This window comes from Phascolarctos cinereus, unplaced genomic scaffold (assembly GCF_003287225.1).
Source record: "Phascolarctos cinereus isolate Bilbo 61053 unplaced genomic scaffold, phaCin_HiC Scaffold_1;HRSCAF=81, whole genome shotgun sequence".
Lineage (NCBI taxonomy): Eukaryota > Metazoa > Chordata > Mammalia > Diprotodontia > Phascolarctidae > Phascolarctos > Phascolarctos cinereus.
Window position 1 is genome coordinate 235244001 of NW_027555514.1, and position 19571 is coordinate 235263571.

Consider the following 19571-nt stretch of genomic DNA (forward strand, 5'->3'; position numbering starts at 1 on the left):
CTACCATGAGCAACTTGCTATTCCCTCCAAATATACAACAAAGTTATCATATGCATTTTCCCCCCCTTTTTTGTTTTCTTCCTTCCACCACATGAGTACCATTAGACACATATGTATGTATGTATGTGTATATATATGTATATGCATATAGGTGTGTGTATGTGAAATCACTCTACACATACTTTTCTTTATCAGTTCTTTCTCTGGATGCAGGTAATGTCCTTCATGTGTCCTTTTATTTTTAATTTGGGCATTTATAACAGTCAAAATAAGTTGCTCAGAGTTGTTCTTAAAATAATATTACCATTACTGTATACAGTATCTCTTCATTCTGCTCACTTCACTCTTTATCTTTTCGTTTAAGTCTTTCCATGTTTTTCTAAGATCATTGAGCTCATCGTTTCTTATAGCACAGTAATATTCTATCACAACCATTCAACACAACTTGTTCAGCCATTCCCCAATTGACAGGAGTCCCTGAAATTTCCAGTTCTTTCCCACCACAAAGAGAGTTGCTGTAAACATCCCATTCACATTCGAATTATAATTACTATTTATGAATTTCCCTCCATCTTATTTTTACTCACTACTTTCTTTCTCAGACTCTCTTTTTACCCTATCCCTGTTACCTAATCTTCTCCCCTTTACTTCCCACTTCACCCACCCCCCTCCAATGGTTTCCCCATCCCTTCCCAATCTCAATCCGCACACCTTTCCAAAAGTCCCTCCTTCTCTCCCCTACTGTCCTAAATCCCAATTCATGTATCCTTCTAAAAGTCCCTCCACTACCCTGTCCCCTAGTTTTCTCACCACTCTACATGTTCAGAAGTCATCTGTACCCTTCCAGATGTACATGTTGTTTCCTCTTCAACCCAACTGAGAGTAATATTACCAACCCTCCACCCCAACCTGTTTTCTCTGTGTCAGTTTTTCCTTTCCCATCCCATTTTTGAAATGTAATTGTTCCCTTTTACCTTTTCCTACCCAATTTTGTTTTTTAGAATCACTCTATCACACACAACACAGTTTTTGTTTATGGGGTTATATCTACTGATGTTTACCTTACTGTATCAGAAATTGAAACGGACAATTTTAAAAATATTTATTAATATGTTTAAAAATGATAACCCACTAAATGTTAATATGAATAACATATTTTTATGAAAATAATTACATTTTCTAAAAAAATTAGTGAAAGTACTGGCATTGTTTTGTGTATTTTTGCAAATCACTTTGATGTCTGACTTAATAGAAGACCACTGGAATCTCAGATATGTTTCTTCGTTCAGTCTGTTGTGATATGTTGTTTTGGTTGAAGTATGTAAAGACAATTCATCCTCACATCGATATGTAGTTAAGAAAGGAAAGAGTATTTTTAATAGGCATATAATGACTTAGTATTATTATGAAAATAGTTTTGGCCTCACAGGCCACCTGAAAGAGTCACAGGGACTCCCAGGCTCCTTTGATGACACTTTGAAAGCTGTTGAATTGGACTAATAGAAGGTGAGGAAATGAGACACAGGATGGGTGAGTTTTTATATGAGGGAAGAAGAGAGCTTCAGGAATGATTCACAACACAGGGTAGTTCTGGATATAATGGGTTTGGGTCAGGACGGGGTACTCTGTTGCTACCAGTAGAGAATGAGAGGTACTGAAAAGGGGTCCAGAGATTAGCTCTCCCCCCATTTTCCCTCCATATGAAATTGCCCCCTTCCTTTAGACTATGAGGTCTTAGCTTGGGATCCATTAACTTATTTTTAAAAAACATATAGTTCCAGGAACCAAGATGGTGGAATAAGAAGTAAGTTGCTCCACTCTCCCTCATTGACCTCTGAAAGCCCAGAAAATATTGACCCAGGAAAAACCCTGGGACAACTGAGCCAGCAGAAAGATGGGGTGGAGCAGTCTTGTAGCCTAGGAAGCTTGGGGGATTCATGGAAATGGCCCCTCTCAGTATGGGGGAAGGAGAGCAGGATAGGATGGGAGATGTCCCAGCAAGCCAGTGGCAAGCCCCACCTTAGCATACCAGAGGGAGATCCTGAGACCAAGGGTGGTGGAGCCGGCAAGCACCAACACCAAGACCCCCTGAGTGCCTCAGTACAGACAAGGGAACTCATAGACAACAGTTCAGAAAATCACCGCATGAGATGGCATTCTCCAGCAGCCAAATCTCCTGATGTCTCAGTGCCGCTCTGGGAAGCACAACTCCAGGAGGTAAAACTCCAGACTTATAGACATCCTCCAACAGCAAAACACCTCTGTACAAGGCCCAGATCGGCAGGAGCCAAACATTCAAGTGTAAGGCCCTGGTGAGCAGGTGTCCCCTAGGGGCCAGACTCCCCATCCACAGGCAAAGAGCTCCAGTACTGCTGACCCCAGATCAGCACCACATAAGCAGCCAGAACCCTACAACCTTCAACTGCCAGCATCTGAGCCCACAGCACACAAAGCCAATGACCAGGCCTTGGGCTTCCAGGACAAGAAGCTTGAGTAAGTGCCCACTGATTCCCTCAGGAGAGCTCAACATTTTTTTTAAACAAAAAGGTCAAGAAATAGGCAAACACCATGAGCAAAAAGTAGAAACAGACAATGACCTTAGATTTTTAGTATGGGAACAGGGAAGATCAAGGCACAAATTCAGAAGAGGACAACATTGTCAATATAACCACATCTGAAACCTCAAAGGGGAATATGAACTTATCTCAAGCCCAAAAAGCCATTTTGAAAGAACTTAAGAAGGATTTTAAAAGTCAAATAAGAGAAGCCGAAGAAAAATTGGGAAAAGAAATGAGAAGTATGCAAGAAAGAGTAAATAGCTTGGAAAAGGAGGGACAAAAATTAACTGTAGAAAACAAGTCCTTAAAAAATACAATTGGCCAATGGAAAAAAAATACACTAAAGAAAACAACTCCTTAAAAAGTAGAATTGGCTAAATGGAAAAGAAGGCACAAAAACTCACTGAAGAGAACTCCTTACAAAGTAAAATGGGGTGGGGCAGCTAGGTGGTGCAATGAATAGAGGACTGGCTCTGGAGTCAGGAGGACCTGAGTTCAAATCTGGCCTCAGACACTTGACACTAACTAGCTGTGTGACCCTGTGCAAGTCACTTGATCCCATTGCCTAGCCAAAAAAAAAAGAAAAAAAAAGTAAATGGGCCAAATAAAAAAGGAGGTACAAAATCTAATAGAAGAAAACAATTCATTAAAAATTAGAATTGGGCAAATGGAAGCTAATAATTCTATGAGAGAGAGAGAGAATCAGTCAAATAGAAACAAAAGAATGAAAAAATAGAAGGAAATCTAAAATACCTCACTGATAAAACAACTGACCTGGAAAATAGATCCAGGAGAGACAATTTAAAAATTATTGGTCTACCTGAAAACCATGATGAAGACAAGAGCCTGGACAACATCTTCCAAGTAATCATTAAAGAAAACTGCCCTGAGGTCCTAGAACCAGAAGGTAAAATAGTCATGGAAAGAATCCACCAATCACTCCTGAAAGAGATCCCAAATGGAAAACACCAAAGAATATTGTAGCCAAATTCCAAAACCTGCAAGGTCAAAGAGAAAGTACTGCAAGCAGCCAGAAAGAAACAATTGAAAAATCATGGAACCACAGTCAGGATTACACAGGACCTCTACATTAAAAGATTGGAGGGTGTGGAATACAATATTTCATAAGCCAAAGGAGCTTGGATTACAACCAAGGATCAACTACCCAGTGAAATTGAGCAGAATCTTTTAGGGGAAGAGATGGACATTCAACAAAATAGGAGACTTCCAAACCTTCCTGATGAAAAGACCAGAGCTCAACAGAAAATTTGACCTTCAAATACAAGACTCAAGAGAAGCATAAAAAGGTAAACAAGAAAGAAAACAACAACAACAACAACAACAACAATATGTTATTAATAAGGGAAAACTGTTTACATTCCTACAAGGGAGGATGGCACTTGTAACTCTTGAGAACTGTATTGTTATTATGACGTATAAAAGGGGTATACTTAGACAAGTATAAGTTGACTTTGATGTGATGATAAAAAAATCTAATTAAGTGATGAAAAGGGATTATACTGAGAGAAAAGGAAAGGAGGAGGCAGACAGGGGTAAATTACATCACATGAAAAGGCACAAAAGCCTAACACAGTAGAGGGAAAGAAGGGAGGGAGATGAGCATTGTTTGAACCTTATTCTCATCAGATTTGGTTCAAAGAGGGCATAACATAATCAGTTAGATATAGAAATCTAGTTACCCTATAGGAAGTAGGAGGGGAAAGGGAAAGAAAAGATAGGGAAGAAGTAGAAAGGGTAAAGTGGAAGAAAAGGGATGGGGCTAATAGAAGGGAGGGAAGACTGGGGGAGGCAGTGGTCAAAAGCAAAACTCTAGGGAGGAGGGAAAGGGAGAAAGGAGAAAGAAAAGCATAAACAGAGGGGAAAATAGGATGGAGAGAAAGAGACGGATAGTAATCATAACTGTAAATGTGAATGGGATGAACTCTCCCATAAAATGGAAAAAGATGGTAGAGTGGATTAAGAACTGTAATTCTACAATATGTTGTTTATAAGAAACACATTTGAAGCAAAGGGATATACACAGAGTAAAGGTAAAAGGCTGGAACAGAATATATTATGCTTCAGCTGAAGTAAAAAAAAGCAGGGGCAGCAATCTTGATCTCAGACAAAGCAAAAACAAAAATAGATCTGATTAAAAAAGATAAGGAAGGAAACTGCATCCTGCTAAAAGTCACCATAGACAAGGAAGTAATATCATTACTAAACATACATGCACCAAGTGGTATAGTATCCAAATTCTTTTTTTTTTTTTTGTGAGGCAATTGGGGTTAAGTGACTTGCCCAGAGTCACACAGCTAGAGAGTATTATGTGTCTGAGGTCAGATTTGAACTCAAGTCCTCCTGACTCCAGGACTGGTGCTCTATCTACTGCACCACCTAGCTACCCCAGCATCTAAATTCTTAAAAAAGTTAGGGGAGATACAGGAGGAAAGAGACAGCAAAACTATACTAGTGGGGGACCTCAACCTCCCCCTCTCAGAACTAGATGAATCTAACTGCAAAATAAACAAGAAGGAAGTTAAGGAGATGAATAGAATATTGGAAAAGTTAGGTATGGTTGACCTCTGCAGAAAACTGAATGGGGACAGAAAGGAATATACCTTTTTCTCAGTGGTACATGGCACCTACACAAAAATTGGCTAGGGTATAAAACCCTCACAATCCAATGCAGAAAGGCAAAAATATTAAATGCATCATTTTCAGATCATGATGAAATAAAAATTACATGTAATAAAGGGCCATGGAAAGATAGATAAAACATTCATTGGAAACTAAATAATCTAATCCTAAAGAACGAGTAGGTCAAACAACAAATCATAGAAACAATCAATAACTTCACCCAAGAGAATGACAATAATGAGACAACATACCAAAGCTTATGGAATGCAGCGAAAGCAGTCTTAGGAGAAGTTTTATGTCTCTAAATGCTTACATAAATAAAATAGAGAAAGAAGAGATCAGTGAATTGGGCATGCAACTAAAAAAGCTAGAAAAAGAATAAATTAAAAACCCTCAATTAAATACCAAAATAGAAATTATGAAACCCAAAGCAGAGATTAATAAAATTGAAATGAAAAAACTGTTGAACTAATAAATAAAACTAAGAGCTGGTTTTATGAAAAAAAAATACAACAATAAATAGAGAAACTTTTGGTTAATTTGATTTAAAAAAGGAAGACAACCAAATTACCAGCATCAAAAACATAAAAGGTGAAGTTACCACCAATGAAGAGGAAATCCAGACAATAATTTTGCCCAACCGTATGCCAATCCATTTGACAATCTTAGTGAAATGGACTAATATTTACAAAAATACAAATTGCCCAGATTAAGGGAAGAGGAAATGAAATACTTAAACAACCCCATTTCAGAAAAGGAATTCAACAAGCCATCAATGAACTTCCTAAGAAAATATCTCCAGGGCCAGATGGATTTACAAGTGAATTCTATCAAATATTTAAAGAACAACTAATTCCAAACTATTCCAAACAGCTATATAAATTATTTGGGGAAGTGGATGAAGAAGGAGTCCTATCAAATTCTTTTTATGATACAAATATGTTACTGATACCTAAACCAGGAAGAGCCAAAACAGAGAAAGAAAATTATAGACCAATTTGCCTAATGAATATAGATGCAAAAATTTTAAATAAAATATTAGCAAAGAGATTACAGCAACTTATCTTGAGGATAATAGGATTTCTACCAGGAATGCAGGGCTGGTTCAATATTAGGAAAACTATCAGCATAATTGACTGTATCAACAACAAAACGGAAATCATATGATTATCTCAACAGATGCAGAAAAAGCATTTGACAAAATACAATGCCCATTCCTATTAAAAACACTAGAGAGCATAGGAATAAATGGAGTCTTCCTTAAAATGATAGGTACCATCTATCTAAAATCCTCATCAAGCATTATATGGGATGGGGACAAGCTAGAAGCATTTCCAGTAAGATTAGAGGTGAGATATTCCATTATCACCATTGTTACTCAATATCGTACTAGAAATGTTATCTTTAGCAATTAGAGAAGAAAAAGAAATTGAAGGAATTAGAATAGGCAAAGAAGAAAAAAAGCTATCACTGTTCGCAGATGAGATGATGGTATACTTAGAGAATCCTAGAGAATCATGTAAAAAATTACTTGAAATAATAAACAAATTTAGCAAAGTTGTAGGATATAAAATAAACCCACACAAATCATCAGCATTTCTGTATACTACTGACAAAGCCCGACAGCAAGAGATAGAAATAGAAATTCCATTTAAAGTTACTGTAGACGTTATGAAATATTTGGGGATCTATCTGCCAAAACAAACTCAGGAACTACATGAACACAATTACAAAATACTTTTCACACAAAGTCAGATCTAAATAATTGGAAAAATACCAGTTACTTATGGGTAGGCCAAGCTAATATAATGAAAATGACAATTCTACCTACATTAATTTGCCTTTTCAGTGCCATACCAATCAAACTACCAAAAATTATTTTATAGAGCTAGAAAAAACAATAACAAAATTCATCTGGCAGAGCAAAAGGTCCAGAATATCAAGGGAACTAATGAGAAGAAATGCAAAGGAAGGTGGCCTAGCTGTACCAGATCTTAAATTGTATTATAAAGCAGCAATCATCAAAACTACTTGGTACTGGCTAAGAAATAGAGTGGTGGATCAGTGGAATAGGTTAAGTATGCAAGACACACCAGTTAATGACTATAGTAATCTGCTATTTGATAAATCCAAAGACTCAATTTTCTGGGATAAGATCACTATTTAACAAAAAATGCTGGGAGAACTGGAGAATAGTATGGCAGAAACTGGGCATAGACCAACATCTTATACCCTATACCAAAATAAAGTCAAAATGGGTACATAATTTAGATATAAAGACTGATATTATAAGCAAACTAGGACAGTAAGGACTAGTTTACCTATCAAATCTATGGAGAAGGGAAGAATTTGTGACCAACAAGAGGTAGGGAACATTATGAAATGCAAAATGGATAATTTTGATTACATTAAATTGAAAAGTTTTTGCACAAACAAAGCCAATGCATCCAAAATTAGAAGGGAAGCAGAAAACTGGGAAAGAATTTTTATAACCAGTGTGTCTGATAAAGGCCTCATTTCTAAGATATATAGAGAACTGAGTCAAATATATAAGAATACAAGTCATTCCCCAGTTGATAAATGGTCAAAGGAAGAAATTAAAGCTATCTATAGTCATATGAAAAAAATGCTCTAAATCACTATTGATTAGAGAAATGCAAATCAAAATGACTCTGAGGTACCACATCACACCTATTAGACTGGCTAACATGACAAAACAGGAAAATGATAACTATTGGAGAAGATGGGGGAAAATTGGAACACTAATGCATTATTGGTGTTGTGAAATGATCCAACCATTCTGGAGAGCAATTTGGAACTATGCCCAAAGGGCTATAAAATTGTCCGTACCCTTTGACCCAGCAATGCCACTTCTAGGTCTGTATCCCAAAGAGATCATAAAAATGGGAAAATATGTATAGCAGCTCTTTTTGTTGTGGCAAAGAATTAGAAACTGAGGGGATGCCCATCAATTAAGGAGTGGCTAAACAAGTTGTGGCATATGAATGTAATGGAATACTATTGTGCTATAAGAAGTGATGAGCAGGCAGACTTCAGAAAAACCTGGAAAGACTTGTATGGGCTGATGCTGAGTGATGTGAGCAGAACCAGGAGAACATTGTACATGGTAACAGCCACGTTGTGCGATGACTAATGTTGATAGACTTAGCCTTTCTCAGCAATGCAAGGATCTGAGACATCTCCAAAGGTTTCATGATGGAAATTGCTATCCACATCCAGAGAAAGAACTCTGGAGTCTGAATGCATATGGAAGCGTACTATTTGTTCTTCTTTCCTTTTGTTGTTTTGTTTTATTGCTTCATTCTCGTGGTTCCTCATATCAGTTCTAGCTCTTTGTTACATCATGACTAATGTGAAAATATGCTTAACATGAATGTATAAGTAGAGCCTGTATTATATTGCACACAGTCTTGGGGAGTGGGGAGGAGAAGAAAGGGGAGAAAATTTAAAACTCAAAATCTCACAGAAGTGAATGTTGAAAACTAAAAATAAATAAATTTATTAAATATATATTTTGATAACTATATTTAATATAATTGGTTTCCTTTGTAATCCTAAGCATTTTAGTATATTCATTTAAAAAACTAGATTGCCAAAAGGTCCATGACACAGAAAAGGTAAAACCCTACTTTATACATTGTAAAGACGAACATCCAAGCCTACTAGACACAGAAATTGTAATAGGCTCTTGAGATCTTTGGATATAAGATAGAAGAGAGTCATAGGCATAAATGCGAATTGGAAGAGAGGGTTTGGACTATGCTTTGCTGGAGGGCACAGCTGTAACTAGTGGAGGGAAACTGGGGTTTTACCCCCAGAATACTGAATTTAGGGGTTGCCAAATTTTGAGGGCACTGGAGCCAGCAGAGCTTGGGCTGTAATTAGCAGGAATAATTACTTGCATTGGAATCTACCACATGGCAGGCTAGGGTAGGTTCATTCTTCAATACGCCTTACTTCATCTACTTCCAACTGAGGGTGTGCTTCATACAGCTTGTCCTGAATGCCATTTGTGGTATTTGCTTCAGGTGCAAAAATTCCTAGTTATTGTTCTGCCAGAAAGTGGCCATCTCTGAGACATAGACTGAGGGGGAGAGGGGTGGTGGGAGGAAGACCAGGAAGTCAGGAGCAACTGAAAATGGGCTTCTGGTTTTCTTCTGTCTGTGTACCAAATGGTCTAAGTGTGACCCACAGGTCATTTTAATGGGTTTAGAATGATTCTTGCATTGCAAAATCATTTTAGATCCTGAGCAAATTGGTTGCCAGCTGTGTATTTCAGATCCTTGGCCTGTAAACAAAGGACTGATAAGGAATTCTCAGGGACATTGTGAAAACCAGAGAAGCAATTAATGTGGGCAGTCCTTTGAGAACCCCTTGTTTTGAGTCCAATGACCCATATGACTTTCTAGGTCCAAAGTAAAGGAGGGAATTATGGGCTAAGAAACTCTGGATTAAAACAAGACAACATGATTCTTTTCTCATTTATTTAGATATAATCACATATATAATCTTAAGAATTGAGTTTGTTAGGATCTTCAAAGCCCCCTTTTCTTATGTTGACTTATTATATTATTATTATATATTCTATATTATTTTTAGCCATTAAAAACAGTTGAACAAAATCACTTTAGAACACAGGAATAGCAGGTGTTTTGAGGATTGAAAAGTGAACTGTACCAAGTCTCAAAACTGATTGAAAGTCTAATCTTTTAAGGATCTTTTCTCTCTTATCTTCAATTTTCCCTTCTGTCTCAAAGGATCCACCAGCTCCCATGTCCCATCTTCCTTTCTTTTTCTACTTTCTGTTTTTTTCCTATGTTTCTATTTTTTTATATTGCTATCATTTTCCAGTGACTCACCCTGCATCCTTGCAATAGAACCCCTTGTGTAAAAATTAAATCCACTCAAGCAAAGCAAATTTGTAATGTTTAAAATGGTAATGTCTAAAAATGTATGCCTACATACCACCTATCTTTAAATTTTTTAAATTTTAAAAATTCTGACTTAACAAATACCAAATAAAATGAGCATTTCCACACACAAAGTATAACAGAAAAGGGGTTTGTATATAAATTTGTAATCTATTACATATAACTTGGCTTTTTATAATTTTAAAAATTCTGAACTTTAATATTCAATGAAATGATCATTTCCATATACAGATTAAAACAGAAAAACTATGAATTTCTATTATATTCAACTTGTTTTTTCTTTTAAGTATGTAATAAATTCAATGTAATTTTCAAAGCTGTCAACTCATATTTCTTTCTTGTCTTCCTTTTATTCTCTTCTGTGCATTATAAAAGTTATTTCAATGACCTCTCTTCTCATCTCATCTGACTCTGTTAATAGCTTCCTTCTCCAGTGGACCTCCCGTTCCGCTGGGAAAAAAAAAGCAAAACAAAACCCCTGTAGAAGATATGCATATTCAAACAAAATAAAATCTCATGTCTGAAAATGCATTTTGTTCTATACCTAGAATCTGTCACCTTTCTGGTAGGAGGTAAATAGTATCCTTCATCATTGATCATCTAGAATTGGGAATGGCCATTTCACGAACACAGTTCTTAAATCTTTCAAAGTTCTTTTTCTTTAGCATGTTTTTATTTTATAAATTATTGTCCTGCTTCTGTTTACTTTATTCTTCATCAGTTCATATAAATCTTCTTCGGTTTTATTGAAACCACCATTTTTATCATTTTTTTTTGGCTAGGCAATGGGGTTAAGGGACTTGCCCAAGGTCACACAGCTAATAAGTGTTATGTGTCTGAGTCCGAATTTGAACTCAGGTCCTCCTGAATCCAGGGCTGGTACTCTATCTACTGTGCCACCTAGCTGCCCCTATTTTCATCATTTTTTATGACAAAATAATATTCTATTACAATCATATACCATAATTTGTTAGTTGTTTGATCTCTCCTTTCACTTTTAAAAAACTTTAAAATGCAATGCTATAAATAACTGTATATATATATATGTATATACATACCATAAAGCTATACATATGTATATATGTATATGTATATATACATACACACATATAATATATATCTATATCTATGTCTATATTTTCTCTTTCTGTGGCTACCTTGGGGCACATGTCTAGAAAGAGTTTCACTTGGTTAAAAAAAAGTGTGTGTAGATAGATACATAGATAGATAGATAGATATGTATCTATCTATCTATCTATCTATAAGTGAATTTTTAATATAATTCCAAATGGCTGGACCAACTCATAATTCCACCAATAGCAACTGGTGTTCTCTTTCCATTTGCACTCTTCCAACATTTACCATTTTCATCTTTTGTGATACTTGCTAATCCGATGGGTATGAAGTGGCACCTCAAAATTGTTTTCATTTGCATTTCATTTATTAGTGATGTGGAGCATTCTTTCATATAGTTGTTGAAAATGGCATTTCTGCTTTTCAAAAACTATTTGTTTCATTTCTCTTCTCTGGAAACTCTTCAAAGTCTGAAGTTTAATCTTTTTTACATTTTATGCAATTCTGAAAGTGTCCAGCAGAGGGTCACGTAGTCAGCAAATGACCAGTAAGTGTGAATTGTAAGTGACATTTTAGCAGCATCTGCTAAATAAAACCACCAAAACAACAATAATGTACATTTGCAAAACACTTTCCATAAATTTTCTCATTTGACTCTCGTACAACCTTGTTATTTAGATATTATTAGTTATTATCCCCATTTTACAGATGAGGAAAAAGGCTCAAGGCTATTGAGTAACTTTGCCATAGTCACACAGCTAGTAAACAGCAGGATGTGAATCCTGATTTTCCTGACTCCAAGTCCTGAAAATCTGCTGTTTCTTGTGTGTGTGTGTGTGTGTGTGTGTGTGTGTGTGTGTGTGTACACATATGGATGTCTGTGTATAAACTTTTCATAGTTGAGGCAATGCCTAATATTTAGTCCCCTCAAAAACATTTTCTAAAACTCATCACCTCAATTCTTCACCTCCCTTCCACTTGAAACAGCTAGGTGTTACAATGGATAGAACACTTGGCCTGGAGTCAGAAAGACCTGAGTTTAAATCTGGCCTCATATACTTACTAGCTATGTGACCAAGTCACTTTGCATGTTTGCCTCAGTTTCCTTATCTGTAAAATGGGGATAATAATAGCACTTACCTATCAAAGTCATTGTGAGGACCAAATGAGTTAATATTTGTAAAGCTTTTAGCACAGTGCCTGGCTAAGTAAATATATAAATATGGTGCTATATAAATGATAATAATAATAATAGTAATTATTATTATTATCATGATCACCACTGGGATGACATTGGATCAAATAGGAAGCAGATGTTTGTGGTGAGAAAGCAAAGCTGTCAAAAGTGCTAAATGTAATGATCTTCATAAGCTTTTGTTATGTAACTTATCCAGCTGTTTTTTTCTGGGGAATCATTGCTCAATCATTTATAGTCTAAGAGGAGAGATATACATGTAGATGATTAAATATTATGTGGGCTATATTACCATCAAGACAAAGAAAATAGCCTGACAAATGAGTGTGTGTGTGTGTGTGTGTGTGTGTGTGTGTGTGTGTGTGTATGTGTGTAGGGGATGATAAGTAGAGATTTGTCCTCTCAGTATAGGCTTAGTAGGGCTGGTATGAGGCCCTCTTTTTCCCCCTGTTCCCCTGACTTCTTCTCTGATCTCATCCTATCCTGACTAGAGTCAAGAGGTCACATATTTATTAAGTGTCTGAGTTAGGATTTAAACTCGTTTTCTTGACTTCAAGTCCACCAATAGACCAGTGCCGTCAGACTCAAATAGAAATGGGACCACTGGGTTGTACATAAAGATCTCTGCTGTGGTATACAATTGTAATGGAATACCACTGTGCTATAAGATGATGGGCAGACTCAGAAAAACCTGGAAAGATTTATATGAACTGATAGAAAGTGAATTGAGCAGAACCAGAGAATGGTGTACACAGTAACAGCAATATTGTACATTGATCAAATGTGAATGACTTAGCAATTCTCAGCAATACAATGATCCAAGACAATTCTAAGGGACTCATGAAGAAAAATGCTATCTGCCTCCAGAGAAAGAACTGATGGAGTCTGAATGCAGATTGAAGCATACTATTTTTCACTTTCTGTATTTGTTTTCATGGTTTTTTTTTTCCTTTGGGTGTATCTTCTTTTACAACATGACTAATATGGTAATATATTGTGCATGATTGAATATGTGTAGCATATCAAATTCCTTACTGTGTGAGGGATGGAGAGAGAAAATTTGGAGCTCAAAGTTTTTAAAAAATGAATGTTAAAAATTATCTTTACATGTAACTGGGGGAAAAGAAAATATTACTTTAAAAAATCCCTGCTGGTTGTATCTTGACAGACATTATCTGTAGTGTACATCATCTTGATATTAACATTATCTATATTGTAATATATTTTTGCTTTTCTTAAATGAATATTTCCCAATTACATTTTAGTCTGGTTCTACTGCACGTGGAGAATTTGTGGGAGTTTGGCACCTCTACCTTATGCCATGCTACTCTCCACAAGGCCCCTCTGACCATTACACTTCACCAACTATCCATATTTCTGCTAAAGTAACTTCCTGTTTTGTCTCACTTAGTGGTGTACAAAATCCCCAACCAGTTCCATCAACTTATAACCAAGTATTTACTGAAAGCCGAGTAGCTAGCCAATGACGGGTAGAATCCGGTACTGGGAATCTATGGCCTGGAGGCCACTTTGGGCCCTCTAGGTCCTCAAGCATGGCCCTTTGACAGAATCCAAACTTCACAAAATAAATTCCCTTAATAAAAGGATTTGTTCTGTAAAACAGACTCAGTCAAAAGGCCACACTCAAGGACCTAGAAGGCCACAAGTTTCCCACCCTGATAGGCTCTAGCTTGTATTTGTAGTTCTAGAAGCTAGCACAGAGTCTAACACAAGTAGGGAATTAATGCATGATTGATTAATTGATTGGTACCTTCCCATAACATACCAACTAATTAGGGAACAAACAAGACCATATACAATTAAGCACTAATTGTGCTGAGCAAAAATAAGTTAGAAAGGGTGCAATCACTCTGAAGCCCTAAGAAAAGGTAGAGATGGAAATAGAGATAATAAGACTTGATAGGGTAGGATAGATAGGATGTGGGTAGAAAGATCTTAACAAAAGTACTAGCCGCAGTCACAAGGAGACTACAGCAGATCTCTCCATGGCAAATTTTTTCCAAAAGTTGTATTATGTAGAGATAGGCAAGAGGGCCATGAGTGGAAACTGAATCATTAAGAATCTAAGGGGAGAATTCTCTGGGAGCCAAAAGAAATGCTGGTTTTATTCTTTCCTAATAATCTGTTCTAGAAATCTGGAAACTTAAGGAGTCTTTTATAACAGTTGGGCCAGTCAAGTGTGAAGCAGGTCTTCATTATTTCACATTTTAACTTAGACAAGGGGAAGACTCAAGACTTAAAATGATACACTCAGGAAAAGGGCATGGGAGAAATGGTACAAAAGAAGAGAGATTTTGGCAAAGATACAATAGATTTCAGTCATTAGAGGGCAATCACCAGGTGCTATGGTCTTTAGACCACAGTAGAAATGGGAATGGCAGCCAGTGATGGTCTTTTGGAGAGGCTACTTTTGCACTTGGCCAAGGGTTTTCCAGTTCCCTCATTGATATGTAGGATGTCTAAGAGCTTTAGCTTCTCAGCTTGCTGAGGCAAGCAAGGGCCATGGATTTTATAGAAATGGGTGGATACTCAGGAACCTCTAGTTGCCTTCAAACCTCTCAGATGCTAGGTGTCTATCAGACAAAGCCTTGGGATCTACGAGCATGGGGCATGCAAGTTTCCAGTAAATGGTAGGGTGAGAGCCATTAGGCAGGGGAAGGGGACATGTCCAGAGTATAGTAGTCTATCCCAAGTGAGCCTTATGGGTATCAGGGACAGAGAGGACGCTGTAGGCACTGGACCTGTGATTTTATTGGTATAGGAATCCCTCCATGCAGAAGTTCATTTTCATTCTGCCAATGCATATCAATATCTTCCCTGCAATTTATGGTCTTAAATAGTTCCTGGAACATTGAGAGGTTAAGTGATTTAGCCAGGATCACAGCCAATATATGTGGGACTAGAACCCAAGTCTTCCTGGCTCTAAGGCAGGTTGTCTATTATTTCACAGTAGCCTCTTTGGCTCCTTTAGGGGTCAGAGAAACTCAAAAAAAGCAGAGAGCATTTTCAGCATCATATATTCAAACACCATGAACCCATCTTTAAACTCAAACCATGCAATAAATGTCAACTAAGATCCTCTTGTACTCCTCCCATTCTGTTTTCTTGGTTTCTTGTGGTTTCAGACTATCAGACTGAAAGTTCTCATGATCAGGTCTTCCAGAAATAGCACGTGCAAGCTGACAAAAGCAATTTGTGTGTATCTGTTTGGGGGGGACATCATTGTGAACTCAAGGGGTATTTGTGCTAAGTGGTAGCCACTTTCCCGATTATTCCATTCTTCTGCCAGAAGCTGCCTGCCCATTGATTCTTGTAACTCCCTCAGAACTTGAGCTGAAGACAGAGATGGCCTTTCAAGGAATGAGTGACTCATGATGTCATGCTTTTTCTCTAGAGCCAAAGAAAACAGAAGAGACTTTCAATTGGTGGAAATTCCTTTTGCTCAATGGACATAAGCTTGTCATGAGGGCTAAAAACAAACTGGTGAACATTAGCAAGATTCTTGAGCTTGTGGTTGTCAGACTGCATTAGAAAGCCAACTTAAGAACTTCTAGCACATGAGATTTGGGATAGAATTAAGGCTGTAACTTTTTGTAGTAGCAGATAGCTGGAAACAAAGTGAAAGCCCGTCTGTTGGGGGATGGTTAAACAAATTGTGGCAGGTGGAAGAAGGTAATGGAATGTTATTGCACTGTGAGAAATGTTGAATATGAAAAATATAGAGAAACCTGGGATAGCTTAGATGAAACAATATAAAATGATGTAGCAGGACCAGAAAAACAACTTAAAGTGACTTGTTCATTTGTCTCAGTCATGTCTGACTCTTCATGACCCCATTTGGGGTTTTCTTGGCAAAGATATGGAAGTAGTTTGCCATTTCCTTCTCTAGCTCATTATACAGATGAGGAAACTGAGGCAAACAAGGTCACATGGCCAATCAGTGCCTGAGGCCAGATTTGAACTCAGGAAGAAGTCTTCCTGACTTTAGGTCCAGCACTGTATCCAATTAGCTGCTTTAAAGTGACTTCAACAAAATAAAATTAAAGAAAAAAAAGGTGAGACTGAAAACTGTGACATTATAATGATTAAGTCTGGTTCAGAAGAAGAGAGGAGAAAATGAACATCCCTCCCTCCTTTGTAGGGTTGAGACGAGTATAGGTCTGGGACGTTGTCTATGCTGTTTGATTTCACATCTGGTTAGCTTGCTTGAACTTCTTTTTATACTCCCTTTTTTATTCATTTGGGATGGCTCCCTGGGTAGGGAAGGGGGAGGTATATATATTTGGAAATAAAAGTAATATAAAAACAAGATATCAATAAAAAATTTTTAAAAAGAATTGTCTGTAAACAGTGATAAAAGAATAGATTACTAAGAGATTTTAAGCAATCTTCTCTGTAAGTCTTTCTTGGCTATCTTTGGCACAAGTGGATAGAGTACCAAGCCTGGAGTCAGGCTCATCTTCCTGAGTTCAAATCCTGCTCTAGACTTACTAACTGTGTGACCCTAGGCAATCACTTAACTCTATAAAAAATAGATAAATAAAATTAGATCATGGGGCTCAGTACCAAATATAGTACTCCAGATGATAACTGAGTTATCACCTGATAACTGTTACCAGTTGAGACAATAACTGAGGTTAAGTGATTTGCCTGAGGTCACAGAGCTTAAGTATCTGAGGTCAGATTTGAACTCAGGTCTTTCTGACTCCAGACCTACCACTCTATCCACTGTACTATCTAGCTGCCCTAAAGTAAGAAGGTCTATTTAATTGGACTCTAGAACACCAAAAGTGGGAAATAATTTATAATAGGTAGGTTAGGGCCAGGTTGCGAAGGCTTTAAACGTCAAACAGTGGTATTTATATTTTATCTTAGAGGTAATGGCAAGACGCTGGAGTCTATTGAAGAGGGGAGTGACATGGTCAGGCATATTTAATTAAGGGAAATCACTTTGGCATCTGTGCAAAGTCTGAATTGGAGAGGAGAGAGTGGAGGCAGGGAGGCTGATTAAGAGACTGTTTAAAGCTCTAAAGAAATGTTAGCTATTATTCATGAATAGCTATATTTAATAAAAAAATTATTAAAGTGATTCTTAAAGTCATGGGTTAGACTATATGGCCTTTGAGGTCTCTCAGCTCTTTGTGATGAATAATCTTGGCATGTTTGCAATGGACAGTATTTGTTTTCCTTTAGTGTTCTTAAGTAACTGAACTAGGAAAAAATAGAAATTATAATGTTGTGTTTAATAAATGTTTTTTTTGTTCTTGCCTTCAAAAAATAAAATAAAGTGAAATAAGGAAAAAAAAAAAAGAAAGAAAAACCCAGAAGTCAGAAAAAAAGAGGCTAATTGCAGTAGTTTGGGTGAAGGGTGTTGAGGACCTGAACCAGGATGGTGTCCAGGTGAATAGAGAGAAGGGAACAAATGTAAGAGATGTGAAGGTAGAAATGGCAAAATTTGGCAAGTGATTGGGTTTATGGGGTAAAGGAGAATGAGGGGGCAAGGATAATTCTGAGATTATATGCCTGAGTGATTAGAAGGACTGTAATGCTCTTGATAGAAACAGTGAGCTTTGGGAAAGGAGAAGACTTACAGGAAAGATGATCAGTTTGTTTTGTACATTGAATCATAGATTCAGAGATGAAAGGGTCCTTAAAGGACCAATAGTCTGTTGGACTATTTTACAGATGTTAAGAATAAGGCTCTGAGAATTTAAGCAATTTTCCAAGATCATGGGGTTGTATTAGAGGCAGAATTTGTACCTGAGTCTTCCCAATCTGAAGACTGGCATCTTGTCCTCTCTGCCATGTTGTCTCTACATGTTGAGTCTGAGATGTTTATGGGACATCCAGTTTGAAATGTCCAATAAAGCAATTGGGTATGCTTGACTAGTTAGAGCTTGGGAGAAGAACTCAAACTGAATATGGAGATCTGGGAGTCATTTGCATATAAGTTATAAATCCGGTAGTTACCAATTGATAGACCCTAGGGGGAAAAGGGAAGAAGGTTCAGTATAGAATCTGAAGCTATATGTTACAGAGGATGCTATGGATTAGGCAATGATTACTAAATAAGAGGGGCAGCTAGGTGTCAAAGTGGATAGAGTGCCAGGCCTGGAGTCAGAAAGACTCATCTTTCTGAATTAAAATACAGACTCAGATACTTACTAGCTGTATGACCCTGGGTAGGTCACTTAAGCCTATTTGCCTCAGTTTTCTTATTTGTTAAATGAGCTGGAGAAGGAAATGGCAAACTACTCCAGTATCTTTGCCAAAAAACCCCAAAGAGGACCACAAAGAGCTGGACATGACTGAACACCAACAACTAAATGAAAGAGAATCAACATGGCAACATGATCCAAAAAGAATACCTTGTTCAAGTTACCAGATAGCAACCAGGAACAGGTTCGGAAGGTCAAAATCAGAAATCCATGAGATCCAGGGTTCTAGGCATGAAATCATGGTCTGAGTCCAAGAGCAATGAGGTCAAAGACAAGTTAGGGCCATACAGAAGAGGGTTAGAAGAGCCATAGGGATGGAGGAGGGCAGTGATTCATATGGATAGATAGGTGAGTTGATAGAGCTTAAAACTGCACTAAGATTTTTTGGGACACCCTGTACAAGCTAAAAGACATTTCCCACCCTCAAGAAGCTTACAGTTTAATGGGGGAAACCAACATGTAAAATAGACTATGAAATGGTGGTCCAGACTGGGTATTCGACAGTCATGAGAAGTCTTGAGGGGCAGAGCCATCTCCAATGTGAGAAAGCTACTGGGAAGGGGATGGAAAAATCTGGAGAGTCAGTAGTGGAGTTGGGAATTTAAGACAGCAGCATTCTATACCTGAGGATTACTAGTCACTTCCCTCCAACCACACTGCTACTCCCATCCCCAACCAAACTGAAGACAATGCTGTTGTGGGCTCACCCAGAAGGGCAATAGTGATTCCTTAGAAATCTCATCTTATCTCACTTTATCTAAAATAAAACCATAGATTCTATTTATCCTGGTTGGTTTCAAATAGAAGTAGATACGACCTGGCTCTTCTGTCTTCCCCCAAATGGTCTGAGAACTGGTACAATTGCCACCCTCTTAGTTCTGTCCCTGATTGTAACAAAACTTTAACTCCATTT

General features: G+C 37.3%; 1 protein-coding gene across 1 annotated transcript in view; it reads left to right on the forward strand.

Moving 5' to 3' along the window:
• Nucleotides 1–2145: 2145 nt before the first annotated feature.
• Nucleotides 2146–19571, forward strand: part of MYRFL (myelin regulatory factor like) — a 137079-nt gene continuing 119653 nt past the window's right edge. The window contains exons 1-2 of the mRNA XM_078150345.1: nt 2146–2217; nt 2354–2493. Coding sequence (XP_078006471.1) covers nt 2146–2217; nt 2354–2493 — 212 coding nt within the window. The remainder of the gene's footprint in view (nt 2218–2353; nt 2494–19571) is intronic.